This window comes from Procambarus clarkii, chromosome 66 (genome assembly GCF_040958095.1).
Source record: "Procambarus clarkii isolate CNS0578487 chromosome 66, FALCON_Pclarkii_2.0, whole genome shotgun sequence".
NCBI classification, from domain to species: domain Eukaryota; kingdom Metazoa; phylum Arthropoda; class Malacostraca; order Decapoda; family Cambaridae; genus Procambarus; species Procambarus clarkii.
Genome location: NC_091215.1, coordinates 22663688 through 22691261, shown reverse-complemented (window position 1 = coordinate 22691261; position 27574 = coordinate 22663688). Strand labels below are relative to the sequence as shown.

Genomic DNA, 27574 nt, shown 5'->3' with positions numbered 1-27574 from the left:
ACGGTTGAGAGTCGGGACCAAAGAACCAAAGCTCAACCCCTGCAAGCACAAATTAGGTGAGTACAACTAGGTGAATACAGCTGAGGGGCGGGACCAAACAGCTGAAGCTCAATTCCCTACGCATAACTAGGCGAGTCCATAGGAATTACCGTTTGTCCTGGCGCCATCTATGTTTTGACAGCAGTACTACTAATGTTCCCACGTTATGTGATGATCGCTATACGGGTGTTACGGTCAGTTGCTCTTCTATATATGTTTATGGACAACGTAGGTGATTTGAGGCAATTTGCGGCCAGAGTGAAATAGTATCCACGCGGTGAGTGATGGAGGAGGATATATACTGCTGTGTACTCGACCAGCGGGTGAGAGGTAAGTTATATCGAACAATTATGGGGAATAGATGGGTTATTTTAAGCGTAGAATGTCAGGTAACCGGTAACTACACAGATGGGGTAGTGTTTTTTTAAGTCTTTATTTACTAAAGTGGAACATTACATTATGCCTTTAGCTGAACAAGTCTACTGGTGGGGGAAGTAGACGGATTTTATGAAAGTATTTTGCCTAAATATTTGTATTTGGTTAACTAGTTCAGCCGTTACCAGGGAGGGTGTTCCTTTAATCTAATCTAAAAATTCTAGCTGGACAAAGTGATTAAATAAATTGAATAGAACGAAGTGGTTTGCCAGGGTGCTTAACATTTAGTTTAGTTCACTTGCTATGCAGCCCATGCTTAAAGAATGCAAGTTTATCATATTGAATTTACCGTAGTTTTACTGCATTTAATATACCGTTTTTACCCTATTTAATTATGTCGGGTAAAGGCCGGTCGTGGAGAGTTCCTAATATAGCAAGTTTTAAAGGAAAAGTTTGAGTTAACTTTAACGCTTAAGTTAGTGACCAATTAGCTTAGTCTATTGTGAGGAAAGTTACTAGAATCTAACATTGCAAGTGCCATTTCTCTACTCTTTTTGAGAAACATGACTAGATACATGAATCGCATAGTTTTATTACTAAATGTTCATGGATTAGGTTGCATAGTTGAGGAAATGGTGATAAGGTTTGTGATTTTGTGTACCTTGACTTCAGCAGAGATTTTGAGTGGCGCAAAATTGATAGGGGCTCGGATCATTGGGAATGCTGACTGAAGTTGATTAGGTCATGGCTATACCAAAGGAAATTGGTATAAATGGGGTTAAGTTGGGAGAAGTGTTGTAAGTAGTGCCTGAAAGCTCTCCTTGGACCTCGGTTATTCGCAAGATTATGGTTTAGACTGCAATAGTTGCAGAATTGGCAAATAAAAAAAATACCGATGCCCTATATAGTTTTGAAATGGTTAAGACTACCAGATGCAGTTTAATGCTGACAAATGTAAGGTTTGGGGGCTAGGTAAAGATGATAGATGGTGTAGATTGTTAAGAGTATTAAATTTTTTGCAGGTGGTAAATTCTCCGAGCTGGCACTGCTCTCTAACCTGGGATGTTGATTGGTTGGTCTTCAACTGCCTCCCAACATGGTAGTGAGGTCCTGAGTTGACATGCAGTGAGGAATGTGGAAAGCTTCCTGAATTGGCACATGGTATGCCTCCCTTTCAAACCAGCAGCTGGCACAAATGTTCCAGCTAACATCAGAATAGTGGATGAAGCCCACACTAAAATGTAAGTGGTACAGTAAATGGACACCCCCCCTCCCTTTTGACACTGAACAGTTGGGAGGAAAGGGGGGGGGGGGGAGAAAGTGTGGCTTATAGTTCTATTGCTACAGAATCTTTTGCCATAAGCCAGTGGCAGTGCCTATTGGCACTTGCTATTCAGAATCTCCCCCTTACATAGTTAATTAAAAACGAAATGCTGTAAACGATATGGAAGAAAATGTAGAATAGAACCAGTGAAGAGCAGAGGTGCCATAGGCACAATCGGAGAACACTGTATAAACATCAGAGGTCCGCGGTTGTTAAACGTCCTCCCAGCAAGCATAAGAAATATTGCCGGAACAACCGTGGACATTTTAAAGAGGAAACTAGATTTATTCCTCCAAGGAGTGCCGGACCAACCGGGCTGTGATGGGTATGTGGGCCTGCGGGCCGCTCCAAGCAACAGCCTGGTGGACCAAACTCTCAAAAGTCAAGCCTGGCCTCGGGCCGGGCTTGGGGAGAAGAACTCCCAGAACCCCATCAACCAGGTATCAACCACCCATTCTTCTAAAATAACATCCCATGATAAAAACTTCTGCTTTTAATAAATATTTCAAACTTTAATATTAGTTGTCTTGCATGGTGTGTTAATCATTCCTTTGGCAGAACTGTAGCTAAATTGTCCCCACAACATTTAATCCATTAACAGTACTGTATCAGGTTCATAAAGAAATTTATAATAAAGACCAAGTGTGGTCATGAGTGCTGCAGATGGGGGAGATAGAACCTTACCTCTGCAGAAGTGTGGTGATAACTGGAGAGAATATGGCCTTGTATAGTTGCTAGTGTAAAAATATTACTAAATTTAGTAAAATCAGTCTTGGTAGTATAGTTGGGTTAATTATGAATTTTCAGACTAAAAAGCTTGGTACATAATTCAACAGAATAAATTTGTCCCCCTAGTAGTAAGCAGTGGTTGCAAAATAATAATAATTTGTATATATAAATTTTGTATTGCTCTTATTAAAATGTTATACATGGTTGTTAAATTAAAGTTTGCAATGTTCCAGAAAAATGTTCATGACTAAAGTTGTTGGAAAATAAAATTTGTATAGGATGTTGACTTGAAATGACTATAGCTTTGTAATTAATAAAGATGGGATAACAAGATACTTAGTGCCATTTAAAACGGAAACTGTTAAACTGGTGGTACAGGTATGAACAAAATAACATCGCTATGCAAATAACTTTTTAGTAATATTTACTGTTCACATGACAGGTTGTGGAAGGTCCTGGCAACAAAGAGCTGCAGGAAAATACTTGCAGATCTACAGTAAGTAGTGTTGTGTACATTGGAATTAGAGGGTAGAAGTTAATTGCTAAAAACATATTAAATATTAGGGTATGGAAGTCTAGGCTTAGGCTAGTGGGTACCATATCTGCAAGTTTAGTCCTTTCAGGAATGTATTGAATAGAATGGTATGTTGAAATTGTGAAAATTGTAATGTGGGGCATTAGATCTTAAACAGCATAGTTGAGGGTGTTTTATTAATAATTTTAATGAAATATAAATCTTGTTTAGTTAACATTAAATGTTTGTTAAATAAGCTTTAATCTATAAGTGTATAACACTGTTAAGGGTAATCATGAATCAAATAGTTAATGGCAGGAAAAGTTTTGTTTTAAGTGATGGTATTTTTCCCTTGAAAGTGAAAAAAATATTCAATGTTTACTTTAGCTTGGTTTTAAATTTATATAGTTTTCCAGAATGTGGTTTGGAAAGTCCAGAAGTCCCTCTGTCAGTTGGAAAAGTTAAAAAGTTAAAAGTTTGCTTAAACAGAATCAGGAGAGTTGTAGTAAAGGTTAATCTGAATAGATTTGCATGAAAGTAAAAAAAATAGTAGTAACTTAAATATAGCATTGGCTAAAGATAAATGTAAATTGCCATTGAAGTGCAGTTGTGGATAGTTTCTCAAATGACATTTACTGAAACTTGACAAATTGATGCCATATATATTTATATTGCTAAATTAGATCTTTACTAGAATATGTAGGAAAGGTAAATTCCTTAAAGAAATTTTTTCAATCTGAATTTGTAAAGTACTTAATGCTTATTTGAAAAGTCAAGCAAGATTGGCTTTAAATCTGAAATTAATTTGTTGAAATATTTTTCAGGTGAAAGTGATTATGATGCATGGACTGGCTTGGAGTGAGGCTCCTTTACTCTGCAAAAGGAAATCTACAAAAGTGGGTGAGTTTGAATTTGATGTTTTTGCTATATCAATGACCTAATCTTAATTCTCTTATCTAGTCCATTTATAGGTGTGTAACCATGTCCTACTGTTACAACCCACAGGGGATGATGCAGTTTGTACTGATCCTACCCCATTTCATAAAAGGACCAGGCAGTCCTGCAGATTTCCCTGGCTTGGCTTTTTCAGAGCTTTGCTCTACTACCCATCTAATAGATGGACTAGATTTGCATAGGTTTAGGGACCCTTAACAATGGTTACATTGTTAATTCTCACAGGGCTTGTTTGGTGGATGCATCTAAAACTTTAGTGCCTGGCATGCATTGTACAGTGCTTTCAGTAAAGCATATGTACAATGTGTTGATGGCACTAAAGTGGTGGATGTAATGCACCCATTCAGGGAACAAGCTCTGCACTAAATTCAGAGGAAGGGATAGGCCTTGCTGAGCCAATATTAAAAGATTGGCTGTTAGGATTTTTTGGGCTTATTAGGCATTGGTGATAATAAAAGTAGTGTCCCTGTTTAATGTTTATTTTTCTTTTACAGGTGATTGGCTCTTGAGTTGTCTTGGCCTTTTGGATCTTCTGTTCATCTAGGAGCATCTGTCCCACAACCTGAAACAGTAATAAATATTAGATGTATTATAAATACTATATGTAAAACTTATTAAATAAAACAAATTTAATGAAACTACTTTATATACCTTATCCTGAAATTATGCTGGAAATTATCTTTTACTACTATTGATGCAATGTTTAAACATCTGAAATTTTTTTACTTTGAAAATAAATACTTGGTAAAATTTACACCTATTTGTAACTTGTTACATAAGTGCATGCAAAATGCATTGAAAAGATGTAAAAGTGGACTACCTATTCAATTTACATAAACTAACATATTGCAAATTAATCTGAAATATTAAAGTGGAAGAAACTTTAGTCAATATCTTAGTTTTCATATTTGAAAGTAAATTTAAAGCTATGCAACACCTAAGCTTTGTGCAAATTATGATTAAATTAACTAAAGATCATTTAAATTTACAAAAGATTAGAAAAGTGACACTGAAGCATCTATACAACATGGTTTTCACAAAGTCTTTGGTAATTTAAATTTAATCAAAGCTCTTAAATGATTTGTCTGCCAAACTTTAGATATTCTGAAATATTTTACCTAGATTAAAACCATCATTGTTTGAAAGGGCAAAACAGATTACTGTCAATTAGTTTGACCTAACATCTGCAAGGTCCTGAAGGAATGGAATTTTTTTGGTAAAACTTAGTTTGCTAAAAACAGACCCTGCCTAATAAACTACTCATTTTTTTAGAAATAGTAATTGCAACATTACCAAAGGCCATTGTTTTAATAGCCAAAGTACCAAATGAAGGACCAAGAAGCGACAAACAGGTACATGGTAGAAAGGACAAAAGAATGGTTACGAGGACTCTTTCATTTGTTAAAGAAATGACTGGGAAAAATGCTGTCATACCACAAGGGGTCTTAACCCTTGTCATATACATCACTGACATTAATCTAAATATTACCAACCACAAAAATTGCTGATAACATGTTATAAAAAAAATATAATATTGAGGCCTTAATTCAGATCTCTTAACTCTACAAAAAGTAACAAGACTGGCAATTTCTTAATATAAAACAGAAAAAATTCCAAGACCTTGCACGTGAGCCAGAACAATCCATATCACAACTACCACATTATAATGAAACAACAATGAAGGTAAGGTAATTACCAAAAGAAGGCACCAAACCAGGAAGACCATGTAGCACCATCAAAGTGCAAAATAATCAGAAGGCGCTAAATATCACCAAGAATGCCAATACGAGAACAAAAACGCATAAGGCGAACGATATCAAAAGTATCCGATTCACCTAGAATTCTATCGAGGGACAAGTGACTGCGAGGGACGGTCGGAAAGCAAGACACATGCTCGTCCTGGAAGTCAGGACATTCAACAAGGATATGCACAACTGTAAGAGGGACAATAAGGAGCAGGGCGGCGCTCCATTAAGTGACCGTGGGTTAAGCGGGTATGACCAACCCACAGCCGTGCCTAAGCAGTGTCCCACCGCCGGTTACGGTGGTAGGAGGAAGGCCATGGGGACACACTAAGTTTGAGAGTACGCAGCTTGTTACCAACCACAGAGGACCAACAACCCTGCCAACGGGGAAGAATGAATAACAGGATAAAAGTCGGAATAAGGAATACCTTTACGGGAGATGGGACAAGAACGGATAGCTTCCTTAGCGGCAGCATCCGCACGCTCATTGAAACACCAATATGGCTGGGAACCCAGCAAAACTCTACTGATTTAAATTTACTAGAAATAAGAAACAGCCAATGTTGAATCTCAATGACCACCGCATGGACAGGATTAAAGGACCCTAGAGCCATGAGGGCACTACGAGAATCAACTACAACCACAAAGGAGGAATGAGAAAGCAAGAGACAAAGAGCATAGAGAATAGCATAAAGTTCTGCCGTAAAGACGCTAGCCTCCGAAGGGAGGCGACACATGTAAGTCTGGTCAGGAAAAACAACAGAGTAGCCCACACCATCCGCAGACTTAGACCCATCAGGGAAGATGGAAATAGAGTGGGAGTGCGAAGAAAAGTGCTCAAGGAAGAGGCTTTTCAGAATTGTAGGAGGGGTAAAGGCTTTAGTAATACAAGTCAAGGACGTACAAAACTTGGGAAGGGGGACTATCCACGGAGGTAATGAAGGAACAATACGAGGAGAAACATTAGAAATATGAACAGAAAGAGAATCATGTAAGTGAGATAACTGGACAGAAAGTGGGAGACAATGAAGAGGAACAGGAACCACAGGAGGAGGAAAAGTCAATGCACGACAGAGGCGAGAGGAAGGATGTTGGAAGGACCGCGCGAAGCGAAGACAGTAGTGATCACGGCAGTCCTGAAGAGAGAGAAAGCCAGTGTCAACATACAAACTAAGGGCGGGAGTCGAACGAAAGCCACCAGAGCCGAGACGCAACCCAGTATGGTGCAAAGCATCAAGATGGCGAAGAGTAGAAGGAGAAGCAGAAGAGTATGCAGGGCAACCATAATTGAGTTTAGACAGGACGAGAGAGGAGTGCAAATAGAGGAGCGTGCGCCTATCCGCTCCCCAAGAAGTATGGGACAAAACCTTAAGGAGGTTAAGGGCCTTAGAGCATTCAACTCTGAGGCAAGAGATATGGGCTGACCAAGACAAACGAGTGTCAAAGACTAACCCCAAAAGCTTCGCGGAATCCCTGTACACAATGAGATGACCATAAAGCAACAACAATGAAGTAAAGGTCCTTTCAGTAAGAATCTATCATTCACTGAAAGTTGCTGCAGTTAAAAATAAAAGAAAATACAAGTCCCTAGAAATAAACAAGCAACCTTTTTGACTAAGGAAAAGAAGGTAGTTATCTACTGTATAAATCTAAGTATTCACTTAGATAACTGTATCCAAGCATAGAGGTTCCCCCCCCCTTCCCTTTCAGAAAAACATCTACTTTCGAAAAAGTTTAACATTGGCCAACAAAAATGATTCCAGAACTAAATTGCCTAATACCAGGAACAACTGAGAGCCATGACAAACACTGCAACCCTCTCCTACCCCCAAGTCTTATGCTATTTATGATCCAAGGTAATTTGAGATACCATACTGTACTTCCTACAGACGAGTCTAGTGAGAGGGTGATCTGGCGATTAAATTGAAGCACGATACAGGTGTCAACGAACATCAGTCAGCCCACTTGTCAGCACAGTGGATAACTAATGACATCATAATCTGCAGTGTTGTATGCCTCCCTGTGGCCATTTAAATCAATAAAACACAGGGTTGTGGCAATGTTTACAGCATAAGGCAAGGTATAGAGGAATCCTGGAATGCCATGTAATGTGTAGTCCTTGAATGTGCTTAGGCAACCAAATTGAATAACAACATTTCTGGTGTTCGGCTATATAATCCGAGTTTCTCATTCGGTATAATGTTTTAAACCTAAATAGGAATTCACTTTAAAGGTCAATTTATTTGGAAAGTGCTAACCAGATTCCAAATTACTGAGCTCTGAAAGTACTACAAGGCAAGTTTAACCAAATGAGTGTTTGCCTATCCATACCCCCATGAGGTATGTGACAACACTGAATAAAGAAAGGGTCTTTGAGCATTCACCGTGCAGGTATTTGACATGACCAATATAGCCAAGTGTTAAAGATCATTCTAAGCAGTTCTGCACAATCCATATACTATCAATTAATATAATTGTACAATGGTGCTTGGTGGATGATATTTCCTATTAAAACTCATTGGACAACTGTTTGTATCAGACATTTTAAACCTACAAATGGTAGCCCTAGATATCGCACTACATGTATTAATTACAAGATGAACAATGTAAAATCAATACCACAACAGCAAAGGATGACGGCTTTTCAACGACCGACAAACACGCAGGTCTAACACCAGCCATCCCGAGAGAGGACGTCCCAAGCATGTACACCCCACAACTTTACATCACCTTTGCTACCTCACACGAGCACGCAACAGCATGAGGATGCCATACTCCCAAACCAACTCCATGCACTTTGAGGCTTTAACAACTCAACATTTAAAAAGTTGATTTAAAAAATCAAACACCTGAATTTTTCCCTAATTAAATTTACTAGGGAAATGCACACCAAGCCATGAAACTTACAATGAAGATGAACAAACTACACACAACTGTCACCAAACTTCCACATACCACCCCCCTCTCACTCCTGCCCTCCCTCCTTAGGTGCTCTGATTGGCTGAGCACCTGAGCCACCACCACTCACCTCTTGTTGTGAGAGCCTAAAGCATGTTTGGTTGCACTTTAAAAGTTCCCGAGTGTACTCACCTAATTGTGATTACCGCCTGCCCGGTTCACCATTTTGTTTTTCAATCTACCTCAATTTACCCCTTTACAGTCAAATATTATGCAAAATTCTGTTTAAGACTTGTCCCTTCTTAACTTAAATAACTGCTTTGGCCATCTGCAATCTTTCTAGGTGGGTAAAAATGACTCTTGAGGCCAGAAAGGACTTATCAGACGGCGATCATAACAATACGGCACACACACAAAATCACAACCTGATATACACCAAGCAGAAAATCCACTGGAGCTGTGAGGCGACGTAAACCCTTGCCCAAGGCACTGGCAGCTGCATACTCTACCACAGTATTTTACTGACTTTGTAAAAGTCTTACAACCGGATTTCCCCATAAATCACAGCAAGTTTTGAGGCCCCTCCTCGAGTCAACGTCTTACGTAAGACTTACAAGCACTCAGGTGAAGGCTGAAGCAGTTCAACACCATACGCCCCAACTTCAAATACACAGTTGAGAGGCGGGACCAAAACGTGATTTTCTGTGTGTGCCTGAAGTTGGGGCATACGGTCTTGCTTCACCCTTCACTTTACCCTTCACCGGCGTACTTCAGGGGTTTTATTTAATACTTGGACTGGCTTCAGTAGGGCCTCCAGACTTTCTGTGGCTTCACAAGTGTCACGTGAATCCCCTGCATAGCAGTGGAACTGCCTTTTCCCTTCACCTTCAATGCCTCTGCACTGGAAGTATACATCTACACCAGCCCAGAAGAGTCATCAGTCCTGCCACCTCTCCATACCCCCCAGGGCCTGGCACGGCCTGGTACGACTCAGAGGCAAGCCGGGCGCCACTGCTAACTGGCAGTTTGTCCCCACAAACAAGCAGTTAGCCGCCTTCAACTGACAGTGGTACAGCTCAACACAAAGGCACCGCCAGCCACAACGAGCAGTTTGCTAGTTGATCAGATGTCCACCTCGTGTTGACACTGGATGAGTCATCACCGCCGGACTATATAAAGAGCGCTGCCTCCCTGGAGAGGCAATCTCTCTCTTAGTGCTCTAGGATCACCTTGGTGTCTCTAACCCGTCGTCCACTTCCAGCCAACATCATGTGACTGATGCCATGGTAGTATGGTAGCTGTCTTCAGAACACCAGTATATCTTCATACTTTTATTCATTGCTTATAGTTTATTTTTTGCATTTAAGGTCATACTAACTTGTTCACCTTTGCATTACATGATAGTCAAGTATTGTCATGTGTTATTTTTGTTCATTACTATTTCAGTAAATTGTTTAATTATTTATTTGATAATTTTCATTTGTTTCCACCTGCAACTTACACACTACAAGGCCAATAGCAGCATTTCTTTCATTTATGTGAGGGAGAGCCATACCATCTTGGTTCAGTATAGCTGTGATACCATAACCCGTCACACAAGATATCCAGTTGTAAGACTTTTACCATCAGTGGTGGTAGAGTATGCAACTGGCAATGCTTTTGTTACAGGTTCGCTTCATCTCACAGCCCCAGTGGATTTTCTCACACATTTGAATACATGAAACAACTTTATTTGATACATTCCAAACCAAAGTACTGTACAGTACAGTAATTATCAAACCATCAAATGTGTGGGATAATCATAGTGCGCTAAATATCACTAACGTCGCCAATACAAGAACAAAAACGCATACGGCGAACAATATCAAAGGTATTGAATTTACCAAGAATTTTATCGAGGGACAATTGACAGTGAGGGATGGTCGGGAAGCAAGACACGTAAGTCCTGGAAGTCAGGACATGTAGAGACAACGGTTTGGACAATAAGAAGCAGGGCAGCGCTCCATTAAGTGCCCGTGAGTTAAACGTGTATGACCAATATACAACCTCGCCAGAGCCGTTTCCCACCACCGGTTACGGTGGTAGGAGGAAGGCCACGGGAACACACTACTCTTAAGAGCACGCAATTTGTTACCAGTAACAGAAGACCAACAACCCTGACAACGGGCAAGAATGGGGAAATGAATAACTGGGTAAAAGTCATAATAAGGAATACCTTTATGGGAGATGGGACAGGTGCGGATAGCTTCCTTAGCGGCAGTGTCCGCACGCTCATTTAAGAACACACCAATATGAGTGGAAATCCAGCGAAATTCCACTGTCTTAAAGCTACTGGAGATAAGAAACAGTGTTACGATATATCGTATTGTGTTATTTCATCGCATAAAGGCACGATTATTTAAGTCATACGTTCATTATTACAGGAAGAACGAGGTAAACAACCATGGAGGTCGTTAACTGTCAGCACGGTATGGCTCGTCCGGTGGCGGGAATTTCTGTTAGCCAATCAGAACCACCGGGCGAGGTAACGTGTGCTGGCCGGAGCATGTGGTGAGACAGACATCTACTCCCCTCCATTGAGTCAACAGGCTGTCGTCGCGTTTGGATGTGTGACCAACGGACCCAACTGTTAGTGTGCTCCACCCTCACGAAGGAAGAGGACCTCGAGGCATGGTCGACGTTCTTGAAAGTTATGGAAGATAACAGCTTTGAGATTTAGAGGTCGGCGTGGAGGTAACGCGCTGATTTTCCTGATAGCGGTACAAATTGCAGGAAAGTAGATGATTTATAAGTGGGAAGATCAATCGGACAAGAGACGACCGTAGCTAGCAGACGACCCAACTGTTAAGTGTGCTCCACCCTCAAGAAGGAAGGATCCCAATGTTGAATTTCAACTACCAAAGGATGGACTGGATTAAAGGATTCTAGAGCCATGAGGGCACTGCAAGTGTCAACTACAAACACAGAGGAGGATTGACAGCGAGAAAAGAGTTGATGAAGAGCATAGAGAATAGCATAAAGTTCTGCAATGAAGATGCTAGTCTCTGGAGGCAGGAGACACAAAGGTGCAGTCAGGAAAAACAACAGAGTAGCCTACACCGTCTGCAGACTTAAGACCCATTGGTGAAGACGGAAATAGAGTGGAAGTGTGAAGAAAAGTGTTCAAGGAAAAGGTGATTTAGAACTGTAGGAGGGGTAAAAGTTTTAGTCATGTGGGTCAAGGCTTACAGAATTTAGGAACGGGGACCCCTCCATAGGGGCAAAGACGGAATGACACGAGGGGAAATATTGGTAACACAAACTGAAAGAGCATTTTGTAAGAGACAACCGTACAGAAAGAGATAGGTGGTGAAGGGGAACAGGAACCACAGGATGGGTAAAGGTCAAGGCATGACATAAGCAAGAGTGAAGGTGCTGTTAGGACCGTGCAAGGTGGAGAAGACAGTAGCGATCATGGCGATCCTGTAGAAACAGGACTCCAGTTTCAACATTCAGGCTTAGGGTAGGTGTCGAAGGAAAGGTACCAGAGCTGAGCCGTAACCCAGTATGATGCAGTGTGTCCAGATGGTGAAGGGTAGAAGGAGAAGTAGACGAGTAAACAGGGCCATAATAGAGTTTAGACAGAACGAGAGAGGAATGTAAAGAGAGGAGCAGTGTCGATTAGCTCCCCAAGAAGTATGGGACATGACCTAAAGTTAGTTAAGGGCCTTAGAGCATTCAACTCGGACGTAAGAAATATGGGGCGACAAAGACAAACGAGTGTCAAAGATTAGCCCTAAAAGCTTTAGCAGATTCTTTGTACAAAAGGGGATGACCCCTGTTACCTAACAGTAAATAGGTATCTGGGAGTTAGCTGTTACAGGCTGCTTCCTAGGAGGGTGCGTGTGTGGGAGAAAAAAAAATTTAGTAGTTAACCACTGAACTGCTCTGTCTCCAAATAACACCCTGGTGCACAAGAAATAAATTCTTTCCAAAAAATTTTTTTCTCTTCTTATATTGTTAAAATGCAGTCTGATCACGGGGAAACTAAACAAAAAATATTGTATGTGACTTACTTTAGCTGCGATGGAGCTGGGAAGTTGAGCAAATTATAGGCGCTGAGCGTTGGAGCGATGGGGGTCTGTCGGCCCCGCCACCCCGTGCGACGGCAGTTGCTGCGAATAAAATGTTGCGCAATTATTTTGAAGTTTCTCATTCATTTCTTCTTTTTTTTTGCTGTAATATTATTTAAAAGTGTGTAATTTGTGGAATTTATATAATTCAAAGTATAGAACATCGCTATGCTCAAAATTATGGGCCTCATATATGCGACATTCTACAATCAAACAGTGTTTTTGCTGTTATTACACTATATACACACATTGTATATACCCATCTACGTATGTATTCACCATAACGATCCACAATGTTGGTATGGTGAGCCCAAAAAACATGAGTGAGCTGCCACACCCTGCCAGTCCTCCCTCCCTCCTCCAACACATTACTCGCCAACATTCCTCCTCCCAAAATACTGTTATTGTGTTTATTACACTATTTACACACGTTATGTATAAGTATGTACATGTTTTATTCATGTACATACGTACATACTTGCCATCTCCTCACCTCTCTCTCTTGCCTACTTAATGCTCTTGCTTCCCTCATCTCATCACAATCAACTTTATAATGGTCCAGGACGGATCGAAATGTCGTCGTCTATTCAATTTCCAGTGTGTGGTTTGGTCAACAATGAAATCTTCATGCAAGATCTTATAAAGAAAACCCCTAGAACGAGTTTTGCAGATACGAAAGAGTTTAAGGTGAGTAGGGGATGGTTTGAGAAATTTTGAAAAAAGACGTGGTATTCATAGTGTTGAGGCATGGTGAGGGTGCCAGCTCAGACAAAGTAGGGGCTGAAAGATTTGTTCGTGATTTTAAAGATTTTGTAGATACTGTATTGATGGATATATTCCACAACAAGTGTTTAATTGTGAGGAGACATGGCTATTCTAGAAAAAATTGCCGAAGAGGACATACATTACCCAAGAGGAGAAGTCTGCCCGGACACAAGCTAACTTGGGCTAACTTGTGTCAGGATAGGCTAACTCTTGTGCTGTGTGGCGATTTGAAAATTAAACCCTTGCTCGTGTATCATTCCGAAAATCCAAGAGTTTTAAAAAATATATAACGTGCAGAAAAACTGTGATGTAGAGTGGTTTGCCCTGCCATCAAAAAATATCTGCAAGAGAAAAGTTTGACACTAAAGGGCCTACTTCTCGACAATGCTCCTGCTCATCCTCCAGACTTGGAGGATGCATTGTTGGGGCCACTTTTTTTTTTTAGGGATATTCCTACATGAGCCCTGAGTTTCTGGCTAATGTACCAATGACATGAAGGAGGAGTTTTCAACCTACCTTGTGTTAGGTGTGCAGAGGTCAATGGTTGAACATAATGTCAGGAGCAAAGGGGGGCGTTTGCCTCTTCGAACACAATTGCGACCATCTTCATCTCTTCGAACTATCCTAAATGCTCTCTTCACCTGTCTGACCAAATTGGGTGTCCAGACCACCTTTGAATCTGAAATTGTAAAATTAATAGCAATTTCAGAATATTCAGTCCATTTATACTAACAAAATTATACATACAGTACTGTAATTGAAATTTTACAGAATGATAAAGGCAATTTAGCAACTTTGTTAAAATGCACATGGGGGAAATACATGAAAATAGGTTAATATTGTTTGTAAGGTTGATGGGAAATGTTTATTACTTTTATGATTTAAAAGATGTATAGCCCTAATACTCCACCCTGGGTGCATTCCACCAGGTAATGACCACAGCAAAAGTTTTCCACGAAGCTCTATTGTCACACAAACTTTTCACATTTTCAAACTTGATTCATCTTTCCCCCCCCCCCCTCGTTCCAGGGGTTTTCTTTAAAAGGTCTTCATGCAAATGCCTTGGTTTCTCACAAATGATGGCCTCTGAAATGCTATCACCTGCTAACTCCTTGTTGTGTATCCAAATTAATAAAAACTTTTTAACATCCTCAAGTGTTTGTGTTCTTTGTTTCAGGATTGTTGATATGCCTTTTGCCACTTTAATGCTCATAATGTCCTTTTTCTTAGCAAGTACAGTGCATATTGTTGACATAGATTTGTTGTACTGCCTAGCTAGTTCAACAACCTGTGCACCATTTTGATGTTTATGAATGCTCTCTTGTTTTTCCTCTATGGTCATTCTCACATGTGTTTTCTTGGCTTGAACCTTACCACTGGCTTTCTTGGGACTCATGGCAAGATATATCATAACAAATTTTATGTTCAAATAGCCAAAAATCCCAAAACAAATGTAATGCTTTACAAAGAATTCAGGCGCGATACTTACTAGGCAGGAGACACTGGTAAACTGAGGCGCGATCACCATGCCACCACACACTAGGTCAGCCCATACGTATATCAACAAACTCCTTTCCCGAGGCAAAGTTTGTAACCCGATTCAAATTTTTCGAAGAAATTAGGCTCGTAACCCGAAAAGCTCATAAATATTCATTCGTAAGCCGAGGTGTCACTATATATAACTAAAAAATTAAACTCAGGATTACTTTCAACCCCCACCCCTTTTACTCTACTCCATCGCCGCCTACCTTCACCCCCCGCTATGATGTACTCTTCCATAGACACCTACCTTTGCCCCCCTCCTTCCCTCTACTCCTCCATCATCACCTACCTTCACACCCCCTCCCTTCTCCTCCTCCATCGTCACCTTCCTTTCACCCTCCTCTATGATGTACTCTTCCATAGACACCTACGTTCACTGCATATAATGCTCCCCTCTACTCCTCCATCGTCACCTACTTTCACCCCCCCTCCGCTCTACTCCTCCAGGGTAGCAGACAATTTCACGAGCATTTCTGTCCTATCTTGAGGTTATCTTGAGATAATTTCGGGGCTTTAGTGTCCCCGTGGCCCGGTCCTCGACCAGGCCTCCACCCCCAGGAAGCAGCCCGTGACAGCTGACTAACACCCAGGTACCTACTTTACTGCTAGGTAACAGAGGCATAGGGTGAAAGAAATTCTGCCCATTGTTTCTCGCCGGCGCCTGGGATCGAACCCAGGACCACAGGATCACAAGTCCAGCATGCTGTCCGCTCGGCCGACCGGCTCCCTAGGGATTGAACCCAGGTCTCTTGATTGTGAGCCGAGGATACAGACCACTCTGCTACAGGACCCCGTTACGAGGTAAGGGGAAAAAACAAGAATAGGGGGGAGAAGTAATGATATGGTCATCAAATCTATCAACATGCAAGTCAACGATGCCCTCAGTACCTACATGGCAAAGGCATCAAGGTCAACGGAAAAGATGTCAAACACTTTCTTGTCCTTCATTACAGCCAAGTGTTTCAAATATGCTTTAAAAGCCCGCACTGCCTGTGGGAACCGACCTGTGAGATTTATATTTATTTGATTTATATGAATTTATATTTACGTTAATTTATATACTTCGATAGCAATTTGTATAATGATAAGTGGACTGTATTTCTGCAATAATCTCTTAATCTCACAAATCGATCCTCTACACATTAGGGGGGGTTTATATTACACATATGCAGCCAATCAAATTACAGTAATAGCTACATACATTGATGAGGTTCCTTCTCTTATAGTACAGCAGGTTAGTCCACCAGGTATAACTAGAGTGTAGACACCAAATTATCCTCTTTGAGGTAGCTTCTATCACCCAGTAACTGGTGCACATAATCTTGCATCCTCGTCTTGACCTGTCAAAAGTGCGCTAGCTGTGAAGCCAGAATCCTATATATGACAAGCTATATCAGAGAAAACACTATAGAGTACATAGAACATGAAGACCTGGCTTAATTACCTTTAGTTTGAGGCGATTTCGCGTTCTAACCGGGTCACCCTATATCCTGACATTAATGGCCATAAATGAATGATAAACGGGTTTCGGATAGACACTTAACTTGAATTTGTAGACAGCGTGTTGACAATGGTACACTTCTGGTTTCCATAACACTACGTCCAAGTAAAATTAACAGGAGCCGAATTTGCTCCCGTGTGAGCCTCTGGTCTCATATAACAACAATGGCTGCCCTCCTTCCTCCACTCTGACGCCTGGCTTACATTGTCCAGATTTCAGAACGTGATAGAAGGGTCACATTTACTCTACTTTAATATTGATAATTAAGTTAATTTATATAAGATGTTTTTATGATGGTAAAGTCCAAAGACTAATGTATTTAAGAACAATTCCCAGCAGAATAGCTGGTGAATTATAATAGTATGTGGTGATGATATCCCGTTTTCTATAGACGGTAATTCCACTACAAGTTACGTTTTCTATGGGTAACTTGTTGGTAATACAGCTATTATCTGTATGTATGATATATTAAATGCTGTCGGATTTTCCGACATAATTCCCCAGGGGGCTGCTCACGGGTCGAAGTCCTAATTAGAACAGACGAACACCGATACTCCTCCTTCAAATTATAGTTAGTAATCACACATTTGTGTGTCTGTTCGTACAGGACGGATGTCCCGTACTAGAGTTGCAGGGGTTAGAAGTCTAATGCGAATTCATTTCCCTGTCAACTCTTGAAAGGCTAATATTCAAGCCTAATTACATATTATTTAACCCAGAAGACTGGATGTGATCAAGTACTACAGTCAAGTATGATTCAGGGACTGCAGTGAGATCAGTGACATTAGATATAACTTGAAGTTTGTTCAGGTAACTGGTCACTGATATATAAACACTGAGGCCCATGGAATACATCTTGATTAAATAATAAATGTATCAAATCAGTCATCAGATTTATTAGGGTTTAATTTAGTTAATTGATTCAGAAGATTGAATAGCTCATCATTAAAGTAAAGTATGGTTCTGAGACTGCAGTGGGTTCAGTGACATTGGTCGCAGTGACTTGTAGCTGTTTTAGGCTACTGTTCACTGATTTGCCACTGAGGCCTCATGAACTCATCTTCAGCTTTAAATGATGATACTAACATCAACCTCTGTTACTATAGTCAGCTGTAATCTCCTTAGTATAATGCTACTGGAGAAATATAATCAGCTGACAAATTCAGATTCTATTGGTATTGTTTATCTGCAGGCATAGGTCTCCTCAGGCTTGATACTGGGCCTGAGAGTAATTTACCTCCTGCAGAGTTTAACATGGTTATGCCCTGATATTTAGTAGGGCTACCGATGAATCGATGACAATAGTCTGTCCCAACAAGGAGACCGAAGTCAGTGAGGTGATCAGACTTAATATTATCTGCCAATTTTATTCCTCTATTTCTCAGGAATTTGGCTGTTGCTCTCAGACCTTGAACTTGTAGGTCTACTGGTATTTTGTCCACCACAATGGCTTGTACTCGACAGACGTACCTGCCTAAGCGTACTGATGGTTGTACCACCTGGTAGACTTGAGGTCCTGCATCTGTTACAAACCCTGAGATGTTGAATGACATCTGGGCTACAGGCCTTAATTGTAATTCATCTGCCAACTTTTTAGTGATGTATGTTCTCTGGGATCCTTGGTCAAACAACCCACGGGTATGGACCTTGGCCCTCTTATTCAGGATGGTAATTTGGGCAGTAGGCAAAGTCGTATTACCTTTAGACTTTGCCGATTGGACACTCTTTGTTTGTTGCACCTTGCAGTACTGTACTGTGGTGGGAATGCTATCTTCCACCTTGGGTCTTGAATACGTTAATTTCGTATATTTGCACAGTGCTGCATGGTGCCTACCTCTTCTACACCTGTTACAGGTGTTGAATTGGGTATCACAATAGTCTATGTTGTGTGACTTGAGACACCTTGCACATCTCCCTAATTCCTGGAGTCGCTCCATACGAGTGTCTCTGGTTGGATAATTAGCACAACAGTATGTTGAATGTTTCTTTTTGCAGAACATACATGTCCCCCAGCCTACTGCACGTTTGGAAGTTACCGGTTTGGGTGAACTAGTAACAGTAGGCTTGGAGGATGCTGCTGCATTGTCAGATTTTCTGCAAATTGATGTTTGAGTAATTGACTGATGTTTATTTAGGGTAGTTGTTTTACCCTTTAATTGACTCTTATTTTCTATTTCTGAAGGCTTGCAAGAGGCTTTAACTTCCTCATTTGCTCGTCGTTTGTTTATGATGGAATGTAAACCTTCAGTGATGTCCTGTACTGTCAGGATGGTGTTATGTTGATGTGCATATAATTCATCTAGTATATCGCTGGACAATTTTCGTTGAAGGACTACTTTGGTCATCCATTCACTAGTAGTTATATCAACCTTAAGACTGAATATTCTTAGTAGTGACTCAAACTCCATGCTGAAGGATTGTAATGAGTCAGCAGTCTGATCAGGTTGAGGTAAATCCAGCAATTGTAGTACTAGATGTATGACAGTTTTCTCATTGCCAGCATTACTCCTAGGAGGCTGGACTGGGAAATTAGTGCTGTCGCTATTTTCATTTACATTTTCTACTACTGGTTCAGCTTCACCTCTAGTTTGGAGGCATGTTAACTTAGTAGCTTCAGGTATTGGGTTTTCAGAAACCACAGAGACTGTGGATAAATTGTCTGAAAACTGCTTAATTTCTGGTGGTATAATATTGGGTGAAGCTGTAGTGGGTGAAGCTTTACTGGGTGAAGCTTTATCCTTGTTGATTAAAGGATCTAATCTGGCTTTACATTTATTCTCAAAAAGATCCAGATCATCCATAACATTATCTACTTTATTTGGTGTACTTGCTATTTGTTCTGATTCAATTATCCTGTGTAAATGTTCCAACCTGGCTTGAGTTTCTTCTTCATATTGTGCAAGGTCAGACAGGAATGGTTCCACATCTTCAACTACTATGTCGTCGTCGTGGACCTGATTTTGGTAAGATTTCCTATTTGCTTTCAATATATGCAATTGGGTTTGAATCTGTAACAGTGGTATTTTCAACCGATGATAATTAATTACAGGCTCATATAACAACTGTTCATATTGGTTGAGATCTCTTGTTAGTTGGCGTTTGCTTGATATTAAAGCACGCTTTGCTTTCTGTGGATTAGTCATGGTGACTTGTTAATTGGGCACCACTGGCTCATAAATTGTGAGCAAGTACTAATGGTAGCCTAGGGTTAAATTCTGAACTCACTAGGCAATAATCCTACCTCTACTAGAGGTTAGCACTTAAAATTAATACACATTATATATATACAATCATACACACTAATGATTTGAGTGATAAACCAGTGTCACTGGAAGTACCTTTAGGTTAGCTCTTCTATATCACCCTAGGATGGTAGAGACACTAATTAATCACTCAAAGGTGTAATGATCATAAGTAATTTATTATATATACAACTCAACTCGAGTTGATAAAAATTACACCCAAAATAGGGTCTGGACCATTCATTAATGGTGTTAGGTTGTTTAATATAGTACAACTGACTATAGTAATAATGGGACTAGGATGAGCAATAATAGTTCAACTAGTCAATGGTAAATATCCTACCCTGTTGTGGGTTGGCAATTAGTAAATATACTGTGATCACTAGTGCAATATATATTAAATAATTCTCTATTTGGAGAAATAATATACACAATTATTGTTAATAGCCTCTTAATTAGCCTCTATGAAACTTCTAATATTATCTAGAAGTATTAAATATTATTAGTGACCTCGCGAAATAAACTCCACAAAATTCGTAGATAATCTCTCGCGAAATGTAACACCACGAAATCCGTGAACAATCTCGCGAAGACACAGTCACTAATTTGGCTGGTTTCTATATTAGCGCTGTCATTTCACAGAATAACACGCCACCAAATCTGTGGGTGTGCATGAAACCGCTGACTAAGGCTGAACTCGGCTGAGGGAGGCTCCTGAGCTCCCACGAGGCATCGCCGCTGTCTATGACTGGCTGGCTTTGTTTAAATAACACTGCACTAGTATATTTAATGAATCCACTGGATAACTGGTTCATCCGGTACTAAGATGACCAAATGTGGGTTCAAAGGATCAAATAATCCGTCATCCGGTTCGAAGATGACCAAATAATGTGGGAACCGACCTGTGAGATTTATATTTATTTGATTTATATGAATTTATATTTACGTTAATTTATATACTTCGATAGCAATTTGTATAATGATAAGTGGACTGTATTTCTGCAATAATCTCTTAATCTCACAAATCGATCCTCTACACATTAGGGGGGGGTTTATATTACACATATGCAGCCAATCAAATTACAGTAATAGCTACATACATTGATGAGGTTCCTTCTCTTATAGTACAGCAGGTTAGTCCACCAGGTATAACTAGAGTGTAGACACCAAATTATCCTCTTTGAGGTAGCTTCTATCACCCAGTAACTGGTGCACATAATCTTGCATCCTCGTCTTGACCTGTCAAAAGTGCGCTAGCTGTGAAGCCAGAATCCTATATATGACAAGCTATATCAGAGAAAACACTATAGAGTACATAGAACATGAAGACCTGGCTTAATTACCTTTAGTTTGAGGCGATTTCGCGTTCTAACCGGGTCACCCTATATCCTGACATTAATGGCCATAAATGAATGATAAACGGGTTTCGGATAGACACTTAACTTGAATTTGTAGACAGCGTGTTGACAATGGTACACTTCTGGTTTCCATAACACTACGTCCAAGTAAAATTAACAGGAGCCGAATTTGCTCCCGTGTGAGCCTCTGGTCTCATATAACAACAATGGCTGCCCTCCTTCCTCCACTCTGACGCCTGGCTTACATTGTCCAGATTTCAGAACGTGATAGAAGGGTCACATTTACTCTACTTTAATATTGATAATTAAGTTAATTTATATAAGATGTTTTTATGATGGTAAAGTCCAAAGACTAATGTATTTAAGAACAATTCCCAGCAGAATAGCTGGTGAATTATAATAGTATGTGGTGATGATATCCCGTTTTCTATAGACGGTAATTCCACTACAAGTTACGTTTTCTATGGGTAACTTGTTGGTAATACAGCTATTATCTGTATGTATGATATATTAAATGCTGTCGGATTTTCCGACACTGCCTCCTCTTTCAGGTTGGTGTATTTACTCAATATTATTTCAATCTTGACATTGATGCTCTGCATTTTAGAAGGATCAACACTGGAAGAGACATTAAACATATTTAATTTTTAAATATCGGTGTCGGTGGCGGAGGATGGCAGGGTAGGGTGTGGTGTCCTAATAAGGGAATATACGGGGTTTGGGACTGTGGACACGATAATTGAACTCCGGCTTAGTAATTATATATCATCCACACAAGCTGAACTGCAGGCCATTCTGGCGTGTTTGGAGGAAGTACGTCATGACGACAAAAATGTTTTTGTATTTGTCGATAGCCGAGGAGCACTGGAGTCCTTAAACAGTCGAAACCCAGTCTTCATGTCTATAGTTGAGGATTGTAAGAGAAGAATAACTGAGATACAGCTGAAAGGTCATTGTGTGAAATTAATGTGGATTCCATCTCGTGTTGGAATAGTGCTCAACGAGGTGGCGGATGACTTGGCCAAACGTGCCACATCAAAACCACAAATTGACATTGAATGTGAATTCACAATGAGACAAATAAGAAGCAAAATCAGAAATATTCAGGCACAGGCAGGAGTGGAGAGGAGAGGGATAATGTATGAGAGAAGTCTGACCATGCAACACTACATGTATGTGAGTCAAAACACCCATTTCACTTATGGTAAAAGGAGAAATGCTTGGAGTGACTCTGTGTACATGCGGCTCAGGCTTGGGTACAAATATTACTGGGAAATTGGGATAGGTGTTCATGATAATGATACGAAGTGTAAACTATGTGGTATGTTAAGGTCTCACACCCTTGCCCATTATGTTCTTGATTGTCCGTTGATTAATGTATATAGAAACACTAAGATAAGGACTGTTCCTGAGCAAATTGCCTGGATGTGTCACAAAGGAAAGGTTACCTTGAGGTTACCTTGAGGTGCTTCCGGGGCTTAGCGTCCCCGCGGCCCGGTCGTCGACCAGGCCTCCTGGTTGCCGGACTGATCAACCAGGCTGTTGGACGCGGCTGCTCGCAGCCTGACGTACGAGTCACAGCCAGGTTGATCAGGTTGATGATATTCATGAGAGATATAAGAATTTTGCACCAAGACTGTAATATTTTGTTGAATTATCCGTATAACTAGGTCATAAAAGTATTTGTGTACCATACTACTTGTGAAGGAGGAAATGTACATGTTTATCTCTCAGAATGTTTGGTAACAGGTTTATTGTTTGTGATGTGTGTCTATGTATGTACTAACACGTTGTACTGAACGGGGTGAGAATAGCTTGAGCTACCTCATCCCTTTGTGTGTATTTTACCTCAATAAACTTATTTCAATTTCAATTTCAATGTGTCAACTTTGGAAAGTTTGGTGAGGCTAGCCTCAAGTCTCTGGTCTTCAACCTTGAATGAACAGATATAAATTATTTTATATATTTAAATTAATAACCTGACGTACAAAGCAACGTAATTTTATGTTGGTCTATAGGAGTGGACAGAGAGAACAGATCAAGAGCTAGTTTTGTTCACCTCATATTCTCATATTTACATCAGAAGTAACTATAACAAGAGTTTGGTTAGAGTTCTACTCCGACATTACAGTAGCAACAGGGTGATAGGGATGGAGCGGTGTAGTGGTGATGTAAATGGTGTTGATGTGGATGGAGCAGTGTAGTGTGGTGATGTGGATGGCGGTTATATTGTCGAATATGAGGATATATAAGATTATATATGCTTGAATTAACAAAATAATTATTGCATTAATTGATTACAAACGAGAAATATTAGGCTTGCTGAAATAATAGGCACTAGCCCACTGCTATAATACGTCTACCTTCGCATTATTGTTGTTAATAAGGGTTATTATCACATGATTTGTTATAATAATAATGATGATAATTGTACTCATTAGTTAAATAATAATAATACAAGATCAGTGGCTTATCTAGGTGCGTGATCAGGGGAGCGGTCTATGAGTAAATTTTTTCAAAAGTGGCGCCTTTTCCAAAAATTTGAATTCAATTGTGCGATGGAAGTAGTTTCATTATTTTTATTACCAACTTTTATACTTTTATCATATAACCTTGGAAGAACTCTTAAATATAATAAATAAAGATAGATGAGCTTACTGAAAATTTTCTCATTGCGGTTTGATTTAGAATAAAACACAACAATAATGTACTTCAGTTTAAAACTATCTTCCTTGTGATTTGATTTTAAATAGAAACAAATTATAATTATTTTAATTTATTAAATGTATAATTAATGGAAAATTATTTGGCAGTAGTTGACACAGGTTTTGGCGCCTTTTTTCTATGTCGTCGCTCCCCATAACTTCAGATCCTGTTACGCCGCTGTGCAAGATAATACAAAATAATACATTGTACAAAACAATTGATTTGAAAAAATAAATGATGGAAACTGCTCGCAGCATTGTTACTAAAGGAAACTAGCTTGTTTGACAAGACAAGATGACGTCAGGCGGCTGGACGCTGTCACCTCCACTTTCCCGCCAGCCGTCGGTGGCCGCGCACGCGTCGTGATGAGCTCTGCTCCGGTGGTGATGTGGATGGTGAGTGGACCTGTAGCAGTGATGTGGATGGTGAGTGGACCTGTAGTAATGATGTGGATGGTGAGCAGACCTGTAGCAGTGATGTGGATGGTGAGCGGACCTGTAGCAGTGATGTGGATGGTGAGCAGACCTGTAGCAGTGATGTGGATGGTGAGTGGACCTGTAGCAGTGTTGTGGATGGTGAGCAGACCTGTAGCAGTGATGTGAGTGGTGAGCAGACTTGTAGCAGTGATGTGGATGGTGAGTGGACCTGTAGTAATGATGTGGATGGTGAGCAGACTTGTAGCGGTGATGTGGATGGTAAGCACACGTATAGTAGTGATGTGGATAGTGAGCAGACCTGTAGCAGTGATGTGAATGCTGGTGATAAGGCTGGAGCAGGGTAGTGAGGTGATGGGGATGCAGCAGTGTAGTGAGGTGATGGGGATGGAGCAGTGTGGTGATGGGGATGGAGCAGTGTAGTGTGGTGATGGGGATGGAGCAGTGTGGTGATGGGGATGGAGCAGTGTAGTGTGGTGATGGGGATGGAGCAGTGTGGTGATGGGGATGGAGCAGTGTAGTGTGGTGATGGGGATGGAGCAGTGTGGTGATGGGGATGGAGCAGTGTAGTGTGGTGATGGGGATGGAGCAGTGTAGTGTGGTGATGGGGATGGAGCAGTGTAGTGTGGTGATGGGGATGGAGCAGTGTAGTGTGGTGATGGGGATGGAGCAGTGTAGTGTGGTGATGGGGATGGAGCAGTGTAGTGTGGTGATGGGGATGGAGCAGTGTAGTGTGGTGATGGGGATGGAGCAGTGTAGTGTGGTGATGGGGATGGAGCAGTGTAGTGTGGTGATGGGGATGGAGCAGTGTAGTGTGGTGATGGGGATGGAGCAGTGTAGTGTGGTGATGGGGATGGAGCAGTGAAGTGTGGTGATGGGGATGGAGCAGTGTAGTGTGGTGATGGGGATGGAGCAGTGTAGTGTGGTGATGGGGATGGAGCAGTGTAGTGTGGTGATGGGGATGGAGCAGTGTAGTGTGGTGATGGGGATGGAGCAGTGTAGTGTGGTGATGGGGATGGAGCAGTGTAGTGTGGTGATGGGGATGGAGCAGTGTAGTGTGGTGATGGGGATGGAGCAGTGTAGTGTGGTGATGGGGATGGAGCAGTGTAGTGTGGTGATGGGGATGGAGCAGTGTAGTGTGGGGATGGGGATGGAGCAGTGTAGTGTGGTGATGGGGATGGAGCAGTGTAGTGTGGTGATGGGAATGGAGCAGTGTAGTGTGGTGTGGCAGTAGTTGACACAGGTTTTGGCGCCTTTTTTCTATGTCGTCGCTCCCCATAACTTCAGATCCTGTTACGCCGCTGTGCAAGATAATACAAAATAATACATTGTACAAAACAATTGATTTGAAAAAATAAATGATGGAAACTGCTCGCAGCATTGTTACTAAAGGAAACTAGCTTGTTTTACAAGACAAGATGACGTCAGGCGGCTGGACGCTGTCACCTCCACTTTCCCGCCAGCCGTCGGTGGCCGCGCACGCGTCGTGATGAGCTCTGCTCCGGTGGTGATGTGGATGGTGAGTGGACCTGTAGCAGTGATGTGGATGGTGAGTGGACCTGTAGCAGTGATGTGGATGGTGAGCAGACCTGTAGCAGTGATGTGGATGGTGAGCGGACCTGTAGCAGTGATGTGGATGGTGAGCAGACCTGTAGCAGTGATGTGGATGGTGAGTGGACCTGTAGCAGTGTTGTGGATGGTGAGCAGACCTGTAGCAGTGATGTGAGTGGTGAGCAGACTTGTAGCAGTGATGTGGATGGTGAGTGGACCTGTAGTAATGATGTGGATGGTGAGCAGACTTGTAGCGGTGATGTGGATGGTAAGCACACGTATAGTAGTGATGTGGATAGTGAGCAGACCTGTAGCAGTGATGTGAATGCTGGTGATAAGGCTGGAGCAGGGTAGTGAGGTGATGGGGATGCAGCAGTGTAGTGAGGTGATGGGGATGGAGCAGTGTGGTGATGGGGATGGAGCAGTGTAGTGTGGTGATGGGGATGGAGCAGTGTGGTGATGGGGATGGAGCAGTGTAGTGTGGTGATGGGGATGGAGCAGTGTGGTGATGGGGATGGAGCAGTGTAGTGTGGTGATGGGGATGGAGCAGTGTAGTGTGGTGATGGGGATGGAGCAGTGTAGTGTGGTGATGGGGATGGAGCAGTGTAGTGTGGTGATGGGGATGGAGCAGTGTAGTGTGGTGATGGGGATGGAGCAGTGTAGTGCGGTGATGGGGATTTAGCAGTGTAGTGTGGTGATGGGGATGGAGCAGTGTAGTGTGGTGATGGGGATGGAGCAGTGTAGTGTGGTGATGGGGATGGAGCAGTGTAGTGTGGTGTGGCAGTAGTTGACACAGGTTTTGGCGCCTTTTTTCTATGTCGTCGCTCCCCATAACTTCAGATCCTGTTACGCCGCTGTGCAAGATAATACAAAATAATACATTGTACAAAACAATTGATTTGAAAAAATAAATGATGGAAACTGCTCGCAGCATTGTTACTAAAGGAAACTAGCTTGTTTGACAAGACAAGATGACGTCAGGCGGCTGGACGCTGTCACCTCCACTTTCCCGCCAGCCGTCGGTGGCCGCGCACGCGTCGTGATGAGCTCTGCTCCGGTGGTGATGTGGATGGTGAGTGGACCTGTAGCAGTGATGTGGATGGTGAGTGGACCTGTAGCAGTGATGTGGATGGTGAGCAGCCTTGTAGCTGTGATGTGGATGGTGAGTGGACCTATAGCAAAGATATGGATGGTGAGCAGACTTGTAGCAGTGATGTGGATGGCGAGTGGACTTGTAGCAGTGATGTGGATGGTGAGCAGACTTGTAGCAGTGATGTGGATGGTGAGTGGACCTGTAGCAGTGATGTGGATGTTGAGCAGACCTGTAACAGTGATGTGGATGATGAGCAGACCTGTAGCAGTGATGTGGATGGTGAGCAGAGATGTGGATGATGAGCAGATCTGTAGCAGTGATGTGGATGATGAGCAGATCTGTAGCAGTGATGTGGATGGTGAACAGAGCTGTAGCGGTGATGTGGATGGTGAGCACACGTATACTAGTGATGTGGATGGTGAGCAGAATTGTAGCAGTGATGTGGATGATGAGCAGACCTGTAACGGTGATGTGGATGGTGAGCAGACCTGTAACAGTGATGTGGATGGTGAGCAGAGATGTGGATGATGAGCAGACCTGTAGCAGTGATGTGGATGGTGAGCAGACCTGTAGCAGAGATGTGGATGGTGAGCAGACCTGTAGCGGTGATGTGGATGGTGAGCAGACCTGTAGCGGTGATGTGGATGATGAGCAGACCTGTAGCAGTGATGTGGATGGTGACCAGACCTGTA

General features: G+C 41.6%; 1 protein-coding gene and 2 long non-coding RNA genes across 5 annotated transcripts; 2 read left to right on the top strand and 1 right to left on the bottom strand.

Moving 5' to 3' along the window:
• Window positions 1-126: 126 nt before the first annotated feature.
• On the top strand, window positions 127-4573 carry LOC138355133 (uncharacterized). 3 transcript variants are annotated; one of them, XR_011223847.1, is made up of 5 exons: window positions 127-369; window positions 1437-1655; window positions 2910-2963; window positions 3806-3881; window positions 4430-4573. It is a non-coding gene; the product is annotated as an uncharacterized lncRNA (long non-coding RNA). The 3 variants fall into 3 exon arrangements; XR_011223848.1 differs by lacking the exons at window positions 3806-3881; window positions 4430-4573 and adding an exon at window positions 3398-3480; XR_011223849.1 differs by lacking the exons at window positions 3806-3881; window positions 4430-4573 and adding an exon at window positions 3390-3459.
• Window positions 4399-14316, bottom strand: LOC138355134 (uncharacterized). The gene is made up of 3 exons (XR_011223850.1): window positions 13972-14316; window positions 12634-12732; window positions 4399-4497 (listed from the first exon to the last, which is right to left on the bottom strand). It is a non-coding gene; the product is annotated as an uncharacterized lncRNA (long non-coding RNA).
• A 1522-nt stretch (window positions 14317-15838) lies between these two features.
• Window positions 15839-27181, top strand: LOC138355260 (serine-aspartate repeat-containing protein F-like). Its single transcript, XM_069310124.1, has 4 exons — window positions 15839-16003; window positions 24109-24581; window positions 25702-26139; window positions 26806-27181. The coding sequence occupies exons 1-4, from the start codon at window positions 15839-15841 to the stop codon at window positions 27179-27181; spliced, it is 1452 nt and encodes a 483-aa protein (XP_069166225.1).
• The last annotated feature ends 393 nt before the right edge of the window (window positions 27182-27574 follow it).